The 19203-nt window shown below is 39.7% G+C and overlaps 1 protein-coding gene across 2 annotated transcripts in view; it reads left to right on the top strand.

Moving 5' to 3' along the window:
• PITPNB (phosphatidylinositol transfer protein beta) overlaps nt 1–16753 on the top strand; it is a 63172-nt gene extending 46419 nt beyond the window's left edge. Inside the window, exons 9-12 of one of the 2 annotated variants that reach the window (XM_045534370.1) lie at nt 8387–8497; nt 10118–10240; nt 13482–13567; nt 14786–14875. In XM_045534370.1, coding sequence (XP_045390326.1) covers nt 8387–8497; nt 10118–10240; nt 13482–13529 — 282 coding nt within the window. In that variant the 3' untranslated portion in view covers nt 13530–13567; nt 14786–14875. Of the gene's footprint in view, nt 1–8386; nt 8498–10117; nt 10241–13481; nt 13568–14785 lie in introns of both variants that reach the window. The other variant, XM_045534369.1, reaches the window with a different exon arrangement.
• Nucleotides 16754–19203: the final 2450 nt, after the last annotated feature.

Genomic DNA, 19203 nt, shown 5'->3' with positions numbered 1-19203 from the left:
TGGATTTCTTTTAGCTTTCCAGTTTGCCTTCTCTGATCTAGGTGAGGAATTGTCATTTTAGCAAGTTGAAACACTACCTCTCAAGATTATGGTGTCATTTTTACCCTAGGGCAAGGCCCCATTTCTTCGTTTAAACCAGATACTTCATGAAGACTAAAGCTTCTGTGTCTACAAATATACGATAGTTAATAATTAGGCCTCTAAAGGTCTTTGTAGGAGGCTTTGCCAAAGCATCTGTCCCTTACAGTGTTTGACATGTCTCTGAAGTCTCAGCCAGTGCTCTGAATGTTGGAGTATATAAGGGGGTCAAGTCAAATAAAGTTGATCCAGAAATTATGGTGGTTTTTATATTACCCTTATATGTGTTCTCTTTCTAATTACAAAGTTATGTCCTGTTTGTCTTCTGTGTTGATCAATCTAGTCTGAGCAAACGCTCCAGCAGTTGGAGCTGGAGCTTTCAGTTTGTCATACTGTTTACTTGCTTGGTGAGGCTTTAGATTCATTGTAGAGTAACTGTAGGGGCCATTCTAGATCCTCCAAGCCAGTGGGGGGCAGCCATTTTGTGGCTTATAGATTTCTAATTTGTTTCCTGCCACATTACCAAGATTCCTTTCTCTTTCTGCCCCACATCTGTGAAAAGATGGTGGTATCCTTGCTGTCTTTGGCCTAAGATAAAGAAACTACAAGATTCTTTTGGCTGGGGATAGGAAGAATGGAAGTGGGTGATGAGGCAGAAGTTGAAATCCAGGTGTGGAAGTCTTTTGAGGTAGAGCCTGGCAGGAAAGCCACCGAGAAGCTGAAGTGGCTGATGAGCAGTGTCCTTTACTTGGTAACTGCCCTAGTAGAAAGACCAAGGGTGCTCTCTTGTGTCTTAGTCTAGACATGTTTGTGAGGCCCAGGAAAAATATGAAGGCATTTGAAATATGCTCCTTCCCTGTAATATGTTTGAAACCCCGTAGTGTGTGGCATAAAGAGGCTTAATAAGTAGTTTGTAGTTAGACCACATTTTGGGGTATGTATTATAAAGCAGACCCTCAAACATGGCTGATTTTTTTTTTTTTGAGTACCTAATTTGGTGACTACGTTTTTAATTCAATTTTTAAAACACATTTAGCATGTAGTATGTACTAATTATACTAACTGCTACAGAGGATACCAAAAAAAACCATTCCACATGTTCAAGAATCTAAGTGCCCCCAAGAACAAGATCTGATTAGTTAGTTCTAGCCTTATCTGGGCTACTGAATCCCTCTGTTCTCAGGCAGAGCTGAAGGATTCAGGCATGGACAAATGAGTGTCTTACTCAGGTTCAAGAAGTGATTTGGCAGTGTGGGCTTCTTGCAGAGTTTCTTTCAGACACTTTGAGGAACATAAAGTTTGCTTCATGAGTTTTATTTGAAGATGAACTTGGTGTTACACTTGTATATGGTGTTGTTCCTCAAGCAGTTAGACACAAGCATGAAGCACGTGTCATAGTCCTGTTTAGTAAAATGGGTGTGAGCCACACAAAAATTAAGTTCAGAGGAACATGGAAGATGTAACTATTTTTTCGTAGCCAATAAGCTTTCCTGTCTGAGTTTCATTTTGCCTATTTTTATGAAATTAGTTTAACCTATGATTAGTTTAATCTTGTGAACTTTATCTCACACTTCCTTCTCCCATTTAACATTTCCCATTTGCCCAACCAGATGGGAATCTTCCACCTCTCAACTCCATTAGAGTCTTGTTGATGACCTTCTTGTGGCACTTAGCGTGTCTTGGGTCAGGGTGGCGGTTTATGTGTTCCCTCCATCTCCCATTGCTCACACTGAATTTTAAACTGAAAGTGCTGCCACTGAAAGCTCGGCACTTGTCCTCGAGGGCGCATCAGAAGAACGAGAACAAGTTGTTTGAGGAGAAGGAAAGAGAAGATTATACTTTGCCAGCAAAGGAGGAAAAGTGGTAGACCTTCTCATTTCAAACCACTTATCGTTCTTCTGATGTGGCCTTGAGGACAAGTGCCGAGCTTTCGGTAACAGTTCTGCCTGACTTACCTTGATATGTGGCAATACCGAGTGTGAAGGTTTGCTCAGAGTAGGTGTTTAGTCAGTATTTGCTGGATTCATGTTAATTATGTTAAACCAAATAAGAATCAGTTTAATATTGGACTTGCCATGTAGTTACAGAAATAAAACGGCCCATGTAGGTCTGTCTAAATGGCTACTGAAATAAATGGCTACCTGAATATAGTAGAGAGAGAGTGGCTGTGAGTTGGGGAATGGATTTCCCCTTGAAATTCCAGTACACTTCTTCACAAATATTCTGTAATCTTGTGTTGATATTTACTGATACACACACACTGGCAGCAGCCCCAGCAGTGTGTTTATTTTTAACTTTCTTAGTGAAAGCTGGGTTGGAAACTTACATCACAAAATCAACAGCTGAAATTGAGCATTCAAATTGCCTAACATTGAAAAATTAAAATATGAAGAGTGTGAGCCCTACAGAAACTGCTGTGTTTTTGCAAAGTATTAGTGTAGCAAATACCTATTCCATCTTCATCCCAACACATTTTTAAATAGGAACAAGCATGTGTAAAGTTAACATGTCTCATGAAACCATGAGAAGACTACATTTTAAGTTTTCAGAGTGCCTTTGGATTCTTTCTTTCTTTCTTTTTTTTTTTTTAATTTTCAATTCTCTTTTACCATTTGTATATATTTGTTTGTCACAGATTCAAGAAACTGGTTCTTGTGGATAACAGGGACTGATTGCTCACCCTTCCAGTTAAACACACTACGTTTTGTTTAGTTATGTTGTGTGGCTCTAGTATACATTACTCCCCCTTAGGCCTCGACCACATACCTTAGAGTAACCTAATACGCGTTCTTAAATTAAAAACACGATTTGAGTTTGGGAGTTTCATTTATAGTTAGAAACATGAAATGTAAGGAATTCAGTGAGTATACAAAGTATTTAAATATAACTTTGGAAACATTTCACAACTAACTAGTGCTTGCTGTGTTACAGATGAAATTTAAATCATGTAGAGATGAGTCATAATTTGGGGTTCTTCATTTAGCCCATGACATTCATCTTATAGAACTTCTGATGGTTCTTATTTTAACCAGAAGGCTTTACCTTCTTTTTAAAATTGTCCTTTTAAATTTTCATACTTTAATCTATAAAAACCCCTTCTTACTCTTAGATTAGGAAAGAGTTAATCTTAACTGTTTCGCCCTTAGGTGAGGATATGTTATATTTGAGTTTGGTTGGAGTTAATGTGTTCAATATCTTAATACAGATTTTGATTTATTTGCTTTGGGGTTATTTTTTAACCAATGAAGAGGAAAGAATCAGAAAACATTTGTATTCCTTAAGGCCAGATGGGAAGCTTTGCCTCACCCCAGGCTGTGAGCCTGCTGAGCGCTGGGCAGAACTGGAACTTCTTAGGTCTTGTGGATCCTAGAACAGTGCTCTGAGTACAGGGTCTCAAATGTTCTTCCCGTTGAGATTTTGCCTGTTTTGAAGGATACACATTTCTTCACAACAGTGTTTCCGATACTCCTGAGAAGTTGGTCATATTTTATTCTGGATGTATACCTTGTGCTTGCTTTTAAGAAAAATTAAATATAGGCTGGACTAAAGTTATATATTCAGCTTGTAGCTTGATTTCGTTTAGCTTTGTTTAGATTTGATTTATTAAACATCAAAAAGAAAAGCAGGAAAACATTTAGATTGTTTATAGTCAAAAGAGAATGAAGAATTGAAAGAATATTCAGATAATTTAGGGCAAAGTAAATCTTTGTCCTAAAATACTCAGCAAAGGGCAAAAAATTTTTTAGAGTAAATATTTTTAGGTAAATTTTTTTTTTTTTTAGTTTTTTTTCTGATTGTAAAATATGTACATTTTGAAAATAAAGAATTGTGCAAAAAAAAAAATAATAAAATGGTTGTAGTCCCACCATTTCATTACTACTATTTGGCATGTTTCCTGATTCATGTAGATTATTTTGTTAGAAACGTTTATGCCATGCATAGATAGCTATTTATTTATTTTTGTTTTAATAATTATTCTTTTTCTTCTACATCGTTAACCATTCTTTAAAAAGATGGTTTTTAATGGCTGTATGCATAATAGCCCATTGTTTGCAAGGCCTGTGAAGTATTTCACCGCTCTTCTTTAGTGAGAATGAAGTTAATAATTAGTAAGTCCAGGCTTTTTGCTGTTACAGATAAATCTTTGGTGGTGTTATTTCCTTACCTGTTAAATAGGATGTATTTCTGAAAGTGGAATTACCAGGTTCAAGAGTATAGGGTAGGTATGATAAGAACAGTGTTAACACTTTTTAGTACAGTGTGTCAGATTTCACCCCAGAAAGATGGTATCAAAATTGTTGGTTTAGGTTTTAACTTAATCGCATTTTAGGCCTTTTCACTATTTTCTGTTTCACCAGTAAGGAGAATTTTAAAGCCATATTCTTAATTTACTCAATAGTTTTAAGACCATGGCTCAAATTAATATGACTACCATGAGTCATTTTTAGAATTGGATGAGACCTTAAATGTCATGTGTATGTTAATAATAATTAAAGAAAAAATACATATACCTTATAGGTTCTCAACTTTTTCCAGGGCATTTTTATGTTTCTCGGCAGCAGGCTGTTTGTTTACTTATTTTTTAGTTGGTTTACATGTTCTTCCCTGAAAGGTTTTTTTAAAAATAATTACTTGTAAATTGGATGGAAAACAAAAAGCAAATTGAGATTGAATATATATTTTAGATCTGGAAAGATAGCTTAGAGAACTGGTTCTTTTTTGTTCCATGACTTATAGTTTAAAATAAATTTTATAGACCAATGTTACTTTATAAATTACCAGTATTAATTGATTTGAGCAGCTTGCCAGAGTCACTAAAAAGAATGTGAGAAACCAACTTGGGTAATTGTTGAAATCACGTGTGTGTGCTCTGTTCTTGGAGGCCAAGTTTGGTATAGGCCTGTTGGTATTTAGCTTATTCCTTTAATTAGAACCATGCTTCATCCTGCTGTTTTTATAAAATTTTTGGAGACTTCTGAAGAGTCAGTGTTCCACTAGGTACACCCAAGGTTTTCATTTAGAACACGGTGTCCAGTGATCTGGAGTTGCAGAATGAAGCTATCAGCAGCTCATTAGTAATAAGACCTCTGAATGTGTAATCTAGAAGGTATCTTAGGGTTAATCAGTAGTTCGGGGGCGAGGGGATGGGTACTCAGCCATAGAAGAAATTCAGTGTGGGTGTGTGGGCTGGAGATATTTTGTTAAGCCCAGGCATATTACAGAATAAAACACAAAATGATAGGCAGTTTTAGGTCAAGCCATTTGATGTCAAGGACATGTTGTGCTTACCACTTGCAGTCCAGGGCCAACCCTGGCCCTCAGGGAGCTAAGTCCACTCGCCCTTGTTTTTAGGTTCACTCTGGAGGAAAGAGAGCTCTGATAGAGTCTAGCCTTTCCTACTGCAGATGAAGAAGTGAGGCCCAGAGAGGTTAAGGATCCTGCCCATGTTACACAGGAAGTTACCTTCTATAATGGGAACTACATCCCAAGTCCCCTCATCCCTAGTCTAGTGATACTGTTTGGCAGGTGTATCTTATAATTTAAGTGCCATATTCTACATATACCCAAATGGTGTTGCATATGAGGATTTTCAGCAACACTTGTTGGATTAGAAAGTACCTCAGCATTGACTCATTGCTTATTGACAAAATGATCTCTGAAAGACCACCCTTGTCATTTCAGTAAAGCTGGGCACTCAGAAGCTAGCTGTGTCTCGGGGAAGGCCAGTTGACTGCTTCTGTATACAGGAGTCCAGCTTAAGTGCAGGGGCCTGAAGGGCAAGGAGGTGGCGGTAATATGTAGTTTGTGATTTTAGTCCAGGGCCACAGCATCACAACAGGAGGGTGTCTCCCGGGTTATTGGCACCATGGGCAGCATAATATACATAATCACACGGTTCTCTTCCAGCCATTTTTATGTCCTCTGACAACACCTAGCATGGAATGAAGTGTAAATGGTGCCCATTTAATATTTACTGAATTAAAGTTATTCATAAAGTGTGTGGTACGGTGTGCATATGTGTTTATGTATACCAACACATACATGCTGACTTTTCATGTTGGTACTCTTGTTTTACGGGAGGGAAATCATGGAAAAACAGAGCTAAACTAGCCAGGTTCTTCTGTTAGCATAGAATTTACCGGCAAAAGGACAGTTTGCTATAATATTTTTGTTTACATGCTTGCTGGTGTTAACCTCCTCGATTTAACCCAGGTGTCAGGTCATTATTCAGAAGATGAAATGTTGTTACAGAATAGATGTCCTAAGAAAAGTTGATCAGTCATGTAGTATGCTACGGAACTTTCAATCCCATTAATAATACCAAGATAGAATTTTTTCGTATAGCATATTCGTAGAATTAACTGGAAACTGGGACAGCACACTATTTGGAAAAAAATGTAGTCTGGTGCTGTGATCGCGTAAATGAAGAATGATCTTGAAATTTTAGAGTAGGACCTAGAAATTAAACATTTTTTGAATTTATGTGGCTGAATGGAAGGAACCTTTGCTCACACACAGCATATTGAAAATGGAATGTGCAAATGAATTGAAGCTGACAAGAGGCAGGGGTGGTGCACAGTGTGACTAAGACTGGTATTGTGGTGTCCGAGCGTCATATGAAGCTGAGGACAGTGGTGAAGAAGGGAGAGTTCTCGTGAAAAGCTGCTTTGGTCTTTGACCCAGTGATCTGTAGATGTTCTTATAAAAGGGGTCCCCATAGTGTTGCACATGACTTCCTACTCATATGAAGAAATTTGTTTAAAATTGCCTTGCAGATTCAGAGTGGTAAATACGACTCTCATTAAAGAATAAGGGAGAGGGGGAACTAGTATGTGTTAAGCCCTTGAGTCCCGCCTACTAGGCATGGAACATACACTGCCTTACTTAGTCCTCATAATAGTTCTAAGATGATGTAGCCTTTTTTAAAAAAAAAATCATCATCTTACAAGCATAGCAGCATTGGGCTTAGGGCTTACAGAGCTTTTCCCCAGATCATCCCTGTGGTCTGCCTTGCTTTCCTGTGTGCCTTCTGTACTGGACTGTGCGCTCCTGAGGGCAGTACCATGCCTGTGCTTGCTCACGGCCGTGAGCCCGTCCCAGGCTCTTCTGGGTCAGCTCTGGAGTGTTTTGATCTCCTGCACATGTCACCTTGGAAGTGGACTGGTACCCTAAGTGGGCCCATAGTGGAAACACTGGTGTGTGCTGCCAGTTCCTGGTCGACCCCCACTCACGCCGTCCTGAGAAGAAACGCGCTGATATATGGAACTCACAGAGCCCATGTTGATAGGTTTCACAGAAATGGTCAGTGATGCCACAGGCCGCGATCCCCACTCTAGTGTCTACAATGGAAATTTTCAGAACCAACCAGAAACCTAACAGTCTAGAACAGTAAACACGACCACCTGAATTTGCTTTCCCCTCCCCTCTTCTCCCTCTCTCCTCCTTTTCACACGAAGATATATTTTTAAATTTTTTTGGCTAAACCTAAAATTTCAGAGTGGTGTTTTATGCTCTGAACCTACAGTGACATAATCTGGGGATCTGAATTCTAATTGTTTCTTTTTTATGTTTTCTTTTGAAAGCAAATTGCAGATACATTTTTATCTCTTTAGTCTCTTTTAATCCAGATAGTCTCTCCACTTCTATCACTTGGCTTTTTTAAAAAAAATATTTTATTTTCCCTTGTTTACCAGAACAAGTCTTGATTTGATTCCTGACTACACCATTTAAACTGAGGTGTAATCATCTGTGGAATTTAAAGTCCGCATGTATAGGATTTGCCTGTGAATACTTGAAATTACAGATCATTTCTACCGTTGCTCACTTTTCACACCCCTCTTCTGTTGAGAACGCCTCAGTTAATAAACGTGGCTACTCCACTCGGCAATATTGATGGATGATACACAAGAAGACTGAACTTTCTCGTCAGTTTTTATTGTGCCTTGCCACATCCACGGTGGGAGTGTGATAATGGCATTAGGAGAACCCTTACGTATAACAATCTCACTATTGATAGGATGCGAATAGAATTTGGTATTTAATATGAAATCTGAACAGTGTAATTTGAGGCAGAGCAATGCGCCTATGAAACTGTAGAGCTAGGAAGTAACTTGGTCTGTGGAAGGAGGGTTTGCAGCAGGGGAATGTTACGGCTTCTGCTAAAATGATTTTGAATTTTCAAATATCTGAAACACTTGAGATTGTAATTTTTTCATGTATGTCTGTGATGTCGTTATATAACAGTCAGTTTTAATCAAAACATAAATATTTAAGTCATGACTTCTCCTTTGCAATTTTTCTCATCTAGAAGGAGCTCGCAAACAGCCCTGACTGCCCTCAGATGTGTGCCTATAAGCTGGTGACCATCAAATTCAAGTGGTGGGGATTGCAGAGCAAAGTAGAAAACTTCATTCAGAAGGTAAACTCTGTTACAATGTGGTGACTTAAATTTAGGGTAAGATTTGAGCTGGCTATTAGTGGGGGTTTTTTTTTCTTATTTTTTTTTTCTCCTTTATGAATGAAAATTATTGTCCCCGCATAATTCATTTTCTGCTCTTCTTATTATCTTTAGAAACAGCAAGGACAGATGCCACCAGATGTTTTAAGGGGCTTTGTTTGGAGAAGAGCACAGCGCTTTTTTGTTCAAAGTGCTTTCCTTGTGGTTTGCCCAGCACTTCCGTAGAGAGCCCTTTTCACGTACAGCATGTCCCCAAGGGGACCTGGCATTCTGGCCCTGGCTTTAAGGGGAGGACAGGCCCAGCCTGCTGAGGGGCTCCTCTGCCCTGGTTCAGCTGGACACCTCCACCCGTATGTCTCTCATGATATATGTACCTTGTGCCTTCATAGGAAATGTCTTCTTTAGAGATCCTCTCCGAGTATAGGTACACTCTGAACTAAGGTGACACAATCTGAGGATCCAAATTCTAATTGCTTCTTTTTTATGTGGTCTTTATTAAAGTGAAAGTAACATGGGAAGTTAGGTCTAGGAAGGGGGAGAATTGCAGTTGTATAAATACACATGGTTATTAATACATAGGGAATGTGGAAAGTTTCCTCAATATTTACTTTCCCTGTAGTGTGAATATTTATTCCATTATTATTATAAAGAACCCCCATGATATCTCAGATTCCCACAACTAGTTGTATCTGTTTCACTGTAACCTTTCTACTTTTAAACCACAGCCGCTGTAACATTTTAAAAGAAAAGGATCTTTTAAGTGCTGGAAACTTTGATGATTCACGGGCCTGCTTGCAGTTGGCCCACAGTAGGCACTCTGTAAATATTGGCTTCCTTCCTTCCTCTTGGATCATAATAATAGATTAACAATCCAGTTTTAATAAATAGAAGTCACACATGTAATTGATGCAAGTCTCTTCTGCTCATGGAAAAAAATTAAAAAGTTGAAGATTGTCCAGAAGTACTTACTGTTCCATGCACTTTTTCTCTCTTGGGAAAGTTGAGTAAAACTTAAATAATTCAGCAATTAAAACCAGTAATTACACACATGGTTTTATATATATAGTAGCAGTAACATGTAGTGTAGAAAAGTTAATGGAGACTATGTAATGATTCTTAATAAAACATCTTTATTCCAAAGAACCCAGGACTCTCTCAATACTTCACAATATTCCTTTGAATTGCAGGAAGGTTAAGAATGACAATGTATAGTTTTATAGCAGAAGAAATCTAGTTAACCTTTGCTCATTGACATTTAGAGAAAGGTAAAAATAAATCTGACCCAGCCAGGAGTATGTTGGATCAGATCATACACACCACGTTTTTTTTTTAGTTTCTACTAGATCGTGACACCTTTGCCAGGGGAGATTATTTTCCACTTCACAGGGAAACCTTTCTTTTTATTTTGCCATACAAAATGGTAATAGGATGGACTTAGTATTTTCACTAATCTATATAGAGTGGTCTTTTTAAACCAAGCACATGTAAATTTCATAGGTTAATTGGGACATCAAAAGTTGATGTGTCATTAATCTTAGGTTTTTGCCATCTTAAGCTACTTTCTTTTGTTTGTTTTAACAGCAGGAAAAAAGGATATTTACAAACTTTCATCGCCAGCTCTTTTGTTGGATTGACAAGTGGATCGATCTGACGATGGAAGACATCAGGAGGATGGAAGATGAGACTCAGAAAGAATTAGAAACAGTAAGACTTTCTGCTCTGTGGTAGTTCTCTAATTTCCCCTTTTCTTAAACTGTGTAGATGCTTAGTAAGTGTAGAGTTAAAATTAGGAAGAGTGTTATTAAAAGTTTTTCCCTTAATCTGTTCATCCTCCTCAAAATGGAGTTTCTTAAACACTGATACGCCTTCACGTGTTCCGATTTCTCTTTCGTTGAGCATCTTTCATGAAGGTAGACTAGAGCTTTCATGATCTAGAATTTGTTAACTGTAAAATATCCAGTGGTTTTTGTATTCTTTCTCGTGCATTAATTCTCTGTGCTGGTACCTGGTTCACAGTAGAGCAAGTTGCCTTTGGCTCAGTTTGTGACACAGCAAGTTACAAATGTCAGCACAGTAAGTCCTAGTTCCCTCTTCTGTAGAAAAGGTAAGGCTAGTGGTATTGTCACGGATTCCAGAAATGCCTCCTTCCCTTCCCCAACTAGCAGTGGATCCTTATTTCTTCATAAGCTTTAGGCAGAATCAGGAGGTCAGCATGTCATGATTCAGTGCCCCGCCACCGGTGAGCAGGCCTTGCAGCCAGTGGGCGTCTCCTCTCTCCCAGGGACAGATTCTTCTTTGGCTTCTTCTTACATGTATCTGGTTTTGTTTTTGCCTGGGCCATGCATGTCTTCAGTTGGCAGTAAAGCCCCACAGGGGAAACGAACCCAAGGAATGTCCAGGGCCTGCTGGTGGTTTCCATGCGGTCATATCGAGCCCTGCCAGCAGGCCTGGTTTTGGAAGCCCTGCAGGTGTGATTATTTGACAAATGCCTGTGTGTGAGGCAGGAACTCCATTTAATCATAGGAGAATGGCAGCAAACCAGGTTCTTTGGCACAGAAGGAAATCTGTTTCTTTGGCACATAGCATCGTTTGAATCTGCGTTTAAAATTGCTTACTTTTGGTGATTACAGCAGATCTGCTTCTAATTAGCTTTATACAAACCTTCTGAGAGGACTAGGACATATTTTCTTTATAAGGCAATAAAATGTTTTAACCTTATCTTATACATAAAGTAAACTATAGACAGACTCCAACTTATGAATGAATTTTGTTCCAGAAATTAAGTTGATTGTTTGAAATTTGGAACATATTTTCCCATAGAGACAACATTATAAATTGGGGTTTGGTTTCTAGATTCGCCAGTGGAAGCCTCTTTGGCCCCAGTTTCTCATACTGATAGCAAGACTCTGAGTTCTGGAAATTGGGAGTAGGGTGGTAAAATAGCAAGGGTGGAAGATGCTCCCTCACCCTCTTGTTTTTAACCTGACCACAAGCAAAATATTTACACAGGTGAGAGTAGGTCATGGGCACTTCCTACTTTTCATGCCTCTCTCCCACTTCTGTTCTTTCTTTCTCAAGAGTCAGGTGCCTTTTTCTGACTCTAACAAGCACCCCCATCCCCACCCCAACTCCATCTTACTCGGTTTTAGTCCCTTTTCCCTGCCTTGCCTGGTGTTACTCCCTCCAGTGGCTCCAGGCCCCAGAGATACCTGCCAGCGCTGCGTCCGCCCTCCGAGCAGCTGGTGTCCACCGGTTGTGGAAAAGAAGCAGCATGATTACCCTCACTCACGCTAAGTTCATGCTACAGCGCTGGCATTGCCAGCAAGGATTTACCAACACCAAGAGAAAACAGAAAACATTTACTTTTGTTATCTGAAACTCTCAGGAAAGAGCCTTTCTCTCAGTTTAATTTTTGTGCTGAGAAAGTGACATCACACAAGGAAGAGCCGTTACCATGGACTGGGTGATGAATGAAGCCCTCCCTGGCTTGAGCCCTTGGACGGAACTTGACTGAGAACTCTTCCTCCAGAGTGGTCCCAGTGTTGTTGTGGAGCTGGTGACTTGCACCCATCTACGGCAGTGCGTTTGCAGGCTCAGCCTCTTCTCCATGCGTGTCAGTCATTTGTGAGTGGTGAATTGCACCCAAGAAGGTGTAAGATAGACAAGTAATTACATAGAAGCCCAGTTTATTAGACAGGATCATCATTCTTGTGCCCACGTGGCATGAAGTTGGTAGAAATCTGTCACTGGTTCAAGGTGGAGGTACATAGCGGTTTCTTGGTTAAATATTTCAGAAACATTTTAAGACAGATTTCAGCATTAAGAGCTGATCATCTTAATCTAAGGCCTTTTTACTGTAGGTCACTAGGGAGTGCTTCATTGCACATGGCAGTGCTGCTGCCCTGAGTCCTGACAGCTGGTCTGTGAACATCTTCAGAATCTGGGCAGCACTGTGCCTGCAGGCCCAGAACCCCTACCCGGAAAGCACCCGCCTCCAGGAGGCTTAGCGCTTGAAAGTCCTCTTCACCACTCAGGAATTAACCCTTTTCTTGAGGTCCTGACACCTGATGTTAAAATTTGATACATTGTAGTGCTCTTAATTTGTGAATATTTTAAGAATTGGATTTCTTTCAAATGTGTTTTGGCCCTGGAAATGAGAACTAGTATCTTGTGAGGTTAGGCCCGAGAGGAATGCCCCTGCCTGTAATCCCCCCTGGAGTTAGGTTTGGCAGCTGAAGGAGTACTTTGTTAAACCTTATACCTGTTTGTTCTCAACTGGCACTTCTAGGGGTAGAGGGTGAGAGTATGTGTTGAGTTTTGGAAATGTATTTACTGCGTTTGTTTTCTGTGCATTTATTTTTTGATTTTTCTTATTGAGTTTTTTTGTCTGTGGGCCGTTACTATGAATGCTTGTCCTTTCTGGTGCATCCTGATGTCCTGCATTGTTTGCCGTACATTATTTCTGTGCTTACTGGCTCTTCCTTTCCCTCTTCCTCTTTTCAGTAAACGTCCTTCAAAGAACTCCACTCAGAGACTCTGGTCTCAGAAGTAGTCAGAGGTGGCCACACCATCATGGCTTTCTGTCTGGTCTAGGGACCATAAAAATAAAGACCAGACCATTGTGGTATTTTCTCACATTATATTGGCAAACAGTTTATTTACCCATTGGCTATCTTTGACAATTAAATATTATCAGTCTGTGAGCTTTTCTACATTCAAGAATAGATACACATTTTTTGTGCTTGTGTGAAAATAGCCTTTTGCAAGGTTATCTTTAAACCAAGATTACTAGAGGGGCCTCAGAACTTCTTTCTTAATGTAGATAACAGTTATAAACTGGCAGCCATCACTTCATAATCTCTTCTAGATCTTTTTCCTCCCCTTGCTTACTAACCCCTTATTTAGAGTCTGATTTCAGCAGCTCACAATTTTATTTTACATTTAGATGCGTAAGAAGGGTTCCGTTCGAGGCACGTCGGCTGCTGATGTCTAGATGAGTCCCCTGTAGGGTCAGAGACAATATCAAACTGTGTAAGTGAAGACCTGGGTAAAAAGACGTTTCAAAACCTGTACCTTTTTGCTGATGGGTAGTTAACTTTCTAAGCAGAGGCTCTAACTGTTAAATGTGGTTTTATTTTTAGGATTTAAAAGATAAATATTTTAGAAATTGACAGTGAACACTTGAGTTATTCTTTAAGAATTTTCTCTGTGGAACAGGTTTAATTCAGCAATCTCAGGCTGGTTGTTAGTGTTACAGGTGAGAGCCCGGCTGTTAAATGCGCATGTTCATCACATAGCATTGTCCTAGAAGCTGGCTGATTTTTTGATAGCCAGTTAATTGACCTGTTTCTCAGTAGAACCATTTGTGGTTAGTAAGGAAATATGTAAAAGCATTTTAAATCAACAAAGATTCTTCATTCCATACTATAAGGATCAACCTCAATAATTCATTTTAGTTGAAATTTTTTCTGTGCACCAGAAAGTCTTCCTTCATGTTTAATCTTCAGTTATCTTCATAGTTAGCTTTACTCTGTGTAAATTCACTGTGGTTTTAATTTACAGCATAAAACATTTCAGTGGTCTTATTTCTCTAAGACAAATTTATATGCCCAGATAACAGATTTTCCAGGGGTTGGGGGCGAAGCATCAGAATCTACCCCACATGTTGAAACCAGTGTGAGTAAACAAATATCAACAGTATATTGTTGTCATCTGTTAATGTGGAACTACAGTGTTCATTGAGGAAAAGAACAAGACAGAACACTCCTGTCCCTCCACTGTGGTTCTTTGCTGCCCCCTTACATGAGCTACCTGCTCTTTAATTATCGAACATGAAAGGATAAATGAAGTGTTCTGTTGTGAACAAAAAGTAGTTGTACGAAATAAGAATGAAGTAACTCTTCCAAGATTCCCCCAAAGCTCTTTGTTTAAATTCAGTGTTCATTAAAAAAATTTTTTTATTTTTACTTTTGTTAAGTTCTCTTAAGTTTCTGTGATTTATTTTGTGATTCTGCTTCTAATTTATTTTCCCCTCTGATGAAACAAAATGTGACGCCATTATTAGTAAGACTGAAATCTCTTTAAATAGATTAAGATTTTAAAGATGCAGTAGTTGGGGTATATTTTATGCCAAAAGTTTTGCTACGTTGAGAATTTTTTCTGGAGAGTGTGTGACAGGCTGCTGTCTCACATTTTCTGTGTCTTTCTGTATTTTAACCCATTTTGCACTGTCTTTCACTTTTCTTACAGTTACGTAATCAAGGTCAAGTGAGGGGAACAAGTGCAGCCAGTGATGAGTGAAGAAGAATCTGACCAGTATCTTACAGTGTTGAAGTTTCTCAGCGTTTGCTTGTAATGATACACACACACGCACAGGTTCCCAGCCACGTGTGTATACATGTGTGTACATCTGTAGCTGTATATAAAACGCATGTAGAGCTACAGATCCAGATACACATATTTGTGTATATATGTACATACAAACATACTGAAGGGATTAGTACAATTTCTCCCAAGTACTGTACCTATCTTCAGCAAGAATGCAAAAGAAAATATTTTCAATATATATACCTGGAACAGATTTTAATAAGTATCAGAGTAATACCATTAATGGACAAATTTGACTGCATTGTAATACTAGCTGGTATGTTTCATAAATGTCAAGCTGTGGACCAATATATATAGCCTTTTGTTATTTTTCTGTTCTTTTAAATCAGTCTCTTATAAATTTTTATTTTAGTCCCATAAGCAGCAGACTCCCACAGAAAAATTTCTTCAAAATTTTTTGGTATTCCAGTGAATCTGGAATGTAAACTCAGAATGTATTTATAACTATTTATTTCTGGACGGTTATTATCTTGTAGCCAAATTTGACAATATCTATTAAGTAAGGAGTAAAGTTACAGGCCAGTTTTTACTTATTTGCCCTGAGGGAAAAATCCTTTTAAAAAAAAATTTCTGGTTTTTATTGGATTTTTGTATTTTAAATTTCAAATATTTTTCTATATCAAACCTAGCAAAAATGGAGATGACGGTTTGTGATTTATAGTAAACACTAGACAATTTTCAGGCTCCTGTTAGACAAATTGGTGAAGAAATTAATCTTAATAATATTGTAGGCTATGTAGAAAAATTGAAAGTATGGCACTTCCATGGAGTCTTGTTTTGGAAATGATTTTTCTGGATTAACAGCTTGGAAACTATGCAAATGGTCGAGGTTCCTCATAGCTCACATGATACAATGTAGATAGTGATGACATTTTGCTCTTTCTGTGTTGAAATACACTTCAAGGAGGAGATGCTGCCTTTGAGATAGGAGTTTAAGACGCAGTGTGAGTCCTGCCTGCAAACAATGAGGGGGCCCTGCAAAGGGGCCCGTGGACCTGACTCTGGGACACGCTCCCAGGTGGGATGTCATCAGAACATATCCTGAATGGCCATCATGAGGATGCTGGTTAGAAGCCGCTGCCACCTTGTTTTGTTTTGTTTTTAAGAACAATAATAGCTAGGTAAGATTTTTATAAGCTTTCTCTATCCGAATCCAGTTTTTCCCCTGTCAGTCCTGGAAGCTTGAACAGAATAATATTGTTGAAGTCATCAGGTCACAAACTGTCTTTTTTAACCTCCCGTCCCTCCTAAAACACGCCAACCCCTGCAGTCAAATCACATTAGTGATCTGATTTGCTGACAGTCCTGCCCTCCCTGCCCCTCGTTTTCCCACATGGCCCGTGTCCCCACTGGAGCGATTGCAGCGAATCACACAAGGAAGGATGCTGAGGATCACTACTGCATTGCGATACCCTGTTATCCTCAGCAGCAAATCCCACATTTCATATATCCTTTGTGTACTCAGGATAAAGACTGATGTTTACTCTCTGGGCACTGTTGTAAGATAGGTTTTGTTAGAGCATAATCATTGTCTGCAAAGTGTTTGGTGCGAGGAAGATTATTGCTAATTTTGTGAAATAAAGAGTCTAGCCCTCTCTTTTTAATGAACTTAACTCTCACTGGCATCTGTAGTATCATTGGGAGCTTGGGCACACATGGAAATGAGAGCCCGGCGCATGGATTTTAATGTTTTTCTAACAACTGTGGAGATTGGAGGGAATGTGTGGTGAATGTAAAATACCTAGTTTACTTGGCAGTCTCTTGTGTAAATTACAGTAAAACAAAGTAAATGAAATTTAAACAAAAAATAAATTTGATCACAAAATGCCACTTGTGTGCTTGAGTGGTTGTTTCCCTGATGCCACGTCTGGTTTGGAACACTGCAGCCCACTTCTCTGCTGCTTTTCCAAGAATTCTCTAAATTGCAGCACTACCTACCACTCTGGGAAAAACAAAGGAAAAACATTTGTTATTTTTTATTGGCGACTCTTATTCTTGAAATGTACCTATACCACACTAAGTTTTTATGTTTGGTTTCTTAAATAATTTTCTGTCTTTTAAAAGCTTAGCAGTAAACTAAAGAAGGGTTATATATTACTAGTCTCAGACGTTTTTAAAAATTAGTTTTAAAAGGAAAAATAGGGAAACCCATAGTATTAAAGCACTCAGTAAAGATCTTGCCGATTATATTCTGATTGTTTGAAGATTGTGGCTTTGTGGTTTAGGGCTACCTCTTGCCTCTCCTCCTGTAGGACCGTGTCATTTCTGGTCAGCTGTTCTTTGTACGTGTAACAACTGTATTCTTGTGGTTCCAGCTGACATTCTAGGGCTGCTTGACATGAGGAGAGAGAGCCAGTTGCGTGGATGGATTTAATATGTAATGTTCTATGTTTGGGTGTTTTTTGGTTTGTTTTCTGAGGTAAGTTTCTTAATGTTGTATTTCAGACATAATGTTTGCATTTGTGGTGACAGCCTGTCATTGGTGCATTCAGCAGTCTGAGCATGCAGCACTCGGGGGCTTGCTAGAGGGACCAGGATGAAGGTGGTGCACACTCCAGTGTGGAACACAGACATGTAAACAGATAAATTACAAGTCAGTGTGCGAGTCGTTTAAGAGCAGAGAGTCGTTTGAGAGGGTCTTAGACACCGTCTTCATTGTGTGGATGAGAAAGCAAAAGTCACCAGAGGCAGCTGGGTCCCAAGGAGCGCAGGGTGCCACCTCTTTGGCAGGGTCAGGCACACCTGGGGACCCTCCTGGTTCCTGGCTGAGTCTTGCACTCCTTGTCCGTCAGTGGAGTTCATAATGCTCAGCTGCAGGGGGTGGGGTCAGTTGAGTGATCGTGTCCTCCGGCACATGGGAGGTCCTCTTTAGGGCCTGTTCCATTCGTTTACTAAACTGCCTCTTAGTTGATGTAAAATCACTTGAATGTCCTGCACTTGTGGACCTAACACCTGGCTTTTGAAGTTTACCTTTCTGTCCCTTCTTCAACTTTCACTACACTGTAAAGTTTTAAGGCCCAGCTTTCTCCACGAATCTTGTCTCTGAGGAAGTGAGAGACATTTGTTGGCATTTGTTTTGTACATCTCTCAGCAGCTTGGTTGACAAGGGCACAGTGTGCGATTCCTTGTTCTTGTTGATTTGGAAAGAGAATGTTCTGACTTTGTTCTTAGACCCTCAGATTTGGTCTCTTAAGAGCCACAGAATGTTATGGGATGGAGTGTACTGGATCCGAAATGGATTTTTTTTTTTTCCAAGTTACATTCACTGCCAATTTTAGAGTTTGGGACTTTGCCTGACTGGGCGGGGAGGAGAGTGCTGGAGAACAGGTTAAAGGTTGTCCCACTGAGCTTGGAGCATCTCCTGCCGACGAGTGCTTCCCAGGAGCCCTGCTGGTGTCACTTGGGGTTATGCTTTCTCATTTGGAAATGCTAAGCAACAGCAGGTCCCTTCAAAGCCAGTTCTTCAACTGGATTGTGATGAAAAAAGTAGAAACTGCAGATACTCTAACGCTCGCTGCCTTGCACAAAAGTGCCAGGGCCAGCCTAGCGATTTAAAACAGCGCTCAGCAGTCTGGGACACCTGACACTTTGATGTCCCTCCCTTCCACCTGAAAGTGGCCAGTGGCAAGGCATCTTCATTGTTTTAAAAGGAATTCAGAACAAACTTTTGTTTCCCCCACTCCCTCAAGATCATTTCTGTCCCCAGAGGGTCTTGTAATCTCATCTGAGGAAGCACTGCTTCATGACTTCCTTCTTATACATTTACATTTTTCTTTTTCATTGAGTTACATCATGAATTAAAACTTGTCCCTGGCTGGGCGCAGTGGCTCACGCCTGTAATCCTAGCACTCTGGGAGACTGAGGTGGGAGGATCGCTTGAGCCCAGGAGTTTGAGGTTGCTGTGAGCTAGGCTGATGCCATGGCACTCAGGGCAACAGAATGAGACTCTGTCTCAAAAAAACAAGCTTGTCCCTGATGAAAAAAGAATGTTGCCTCCATTCCAGGATCTTCTCATTGTACCCAGACTATGTCGTCAGGATTCCCATCCCTTGAGTAATGCTAGAGAAACTGGTTTGAAAAAATTCAACTCATGTAAACTAGTGTTCTCAGCCCTGGGTGCATGTTAGAATTAAGTGGGGAGCCTTTAGAAATAATCAGTTACCTTCCAGTTGTCTTTCGATGGCTTGAGTTTTGTGTGCCCTCTTTGCAGGGGATGGGTAGAGAGGGAGGAGAATCCCCATTCTCTCTTCCTGGAAGGTCACTGACTGCCTCCTCTCTGG

This window comes from Lemur catta, chromosome 21, assembly GCF_020740605.2.
Source record: "Lemur catta isolate mLemCat1 chromosome 21, mLemCat1.pri, whole genome shotgun sequence".
NCBI lineage: Eukaryota > Metazoa > Chordata > Mammalia > Primates > Lemuridae > Lemur > Lemur catta.
Note: the sequence above shows the minus strand (reverse complement) of the source record. Positions and strands in the feature narration are given on the sequence as shown.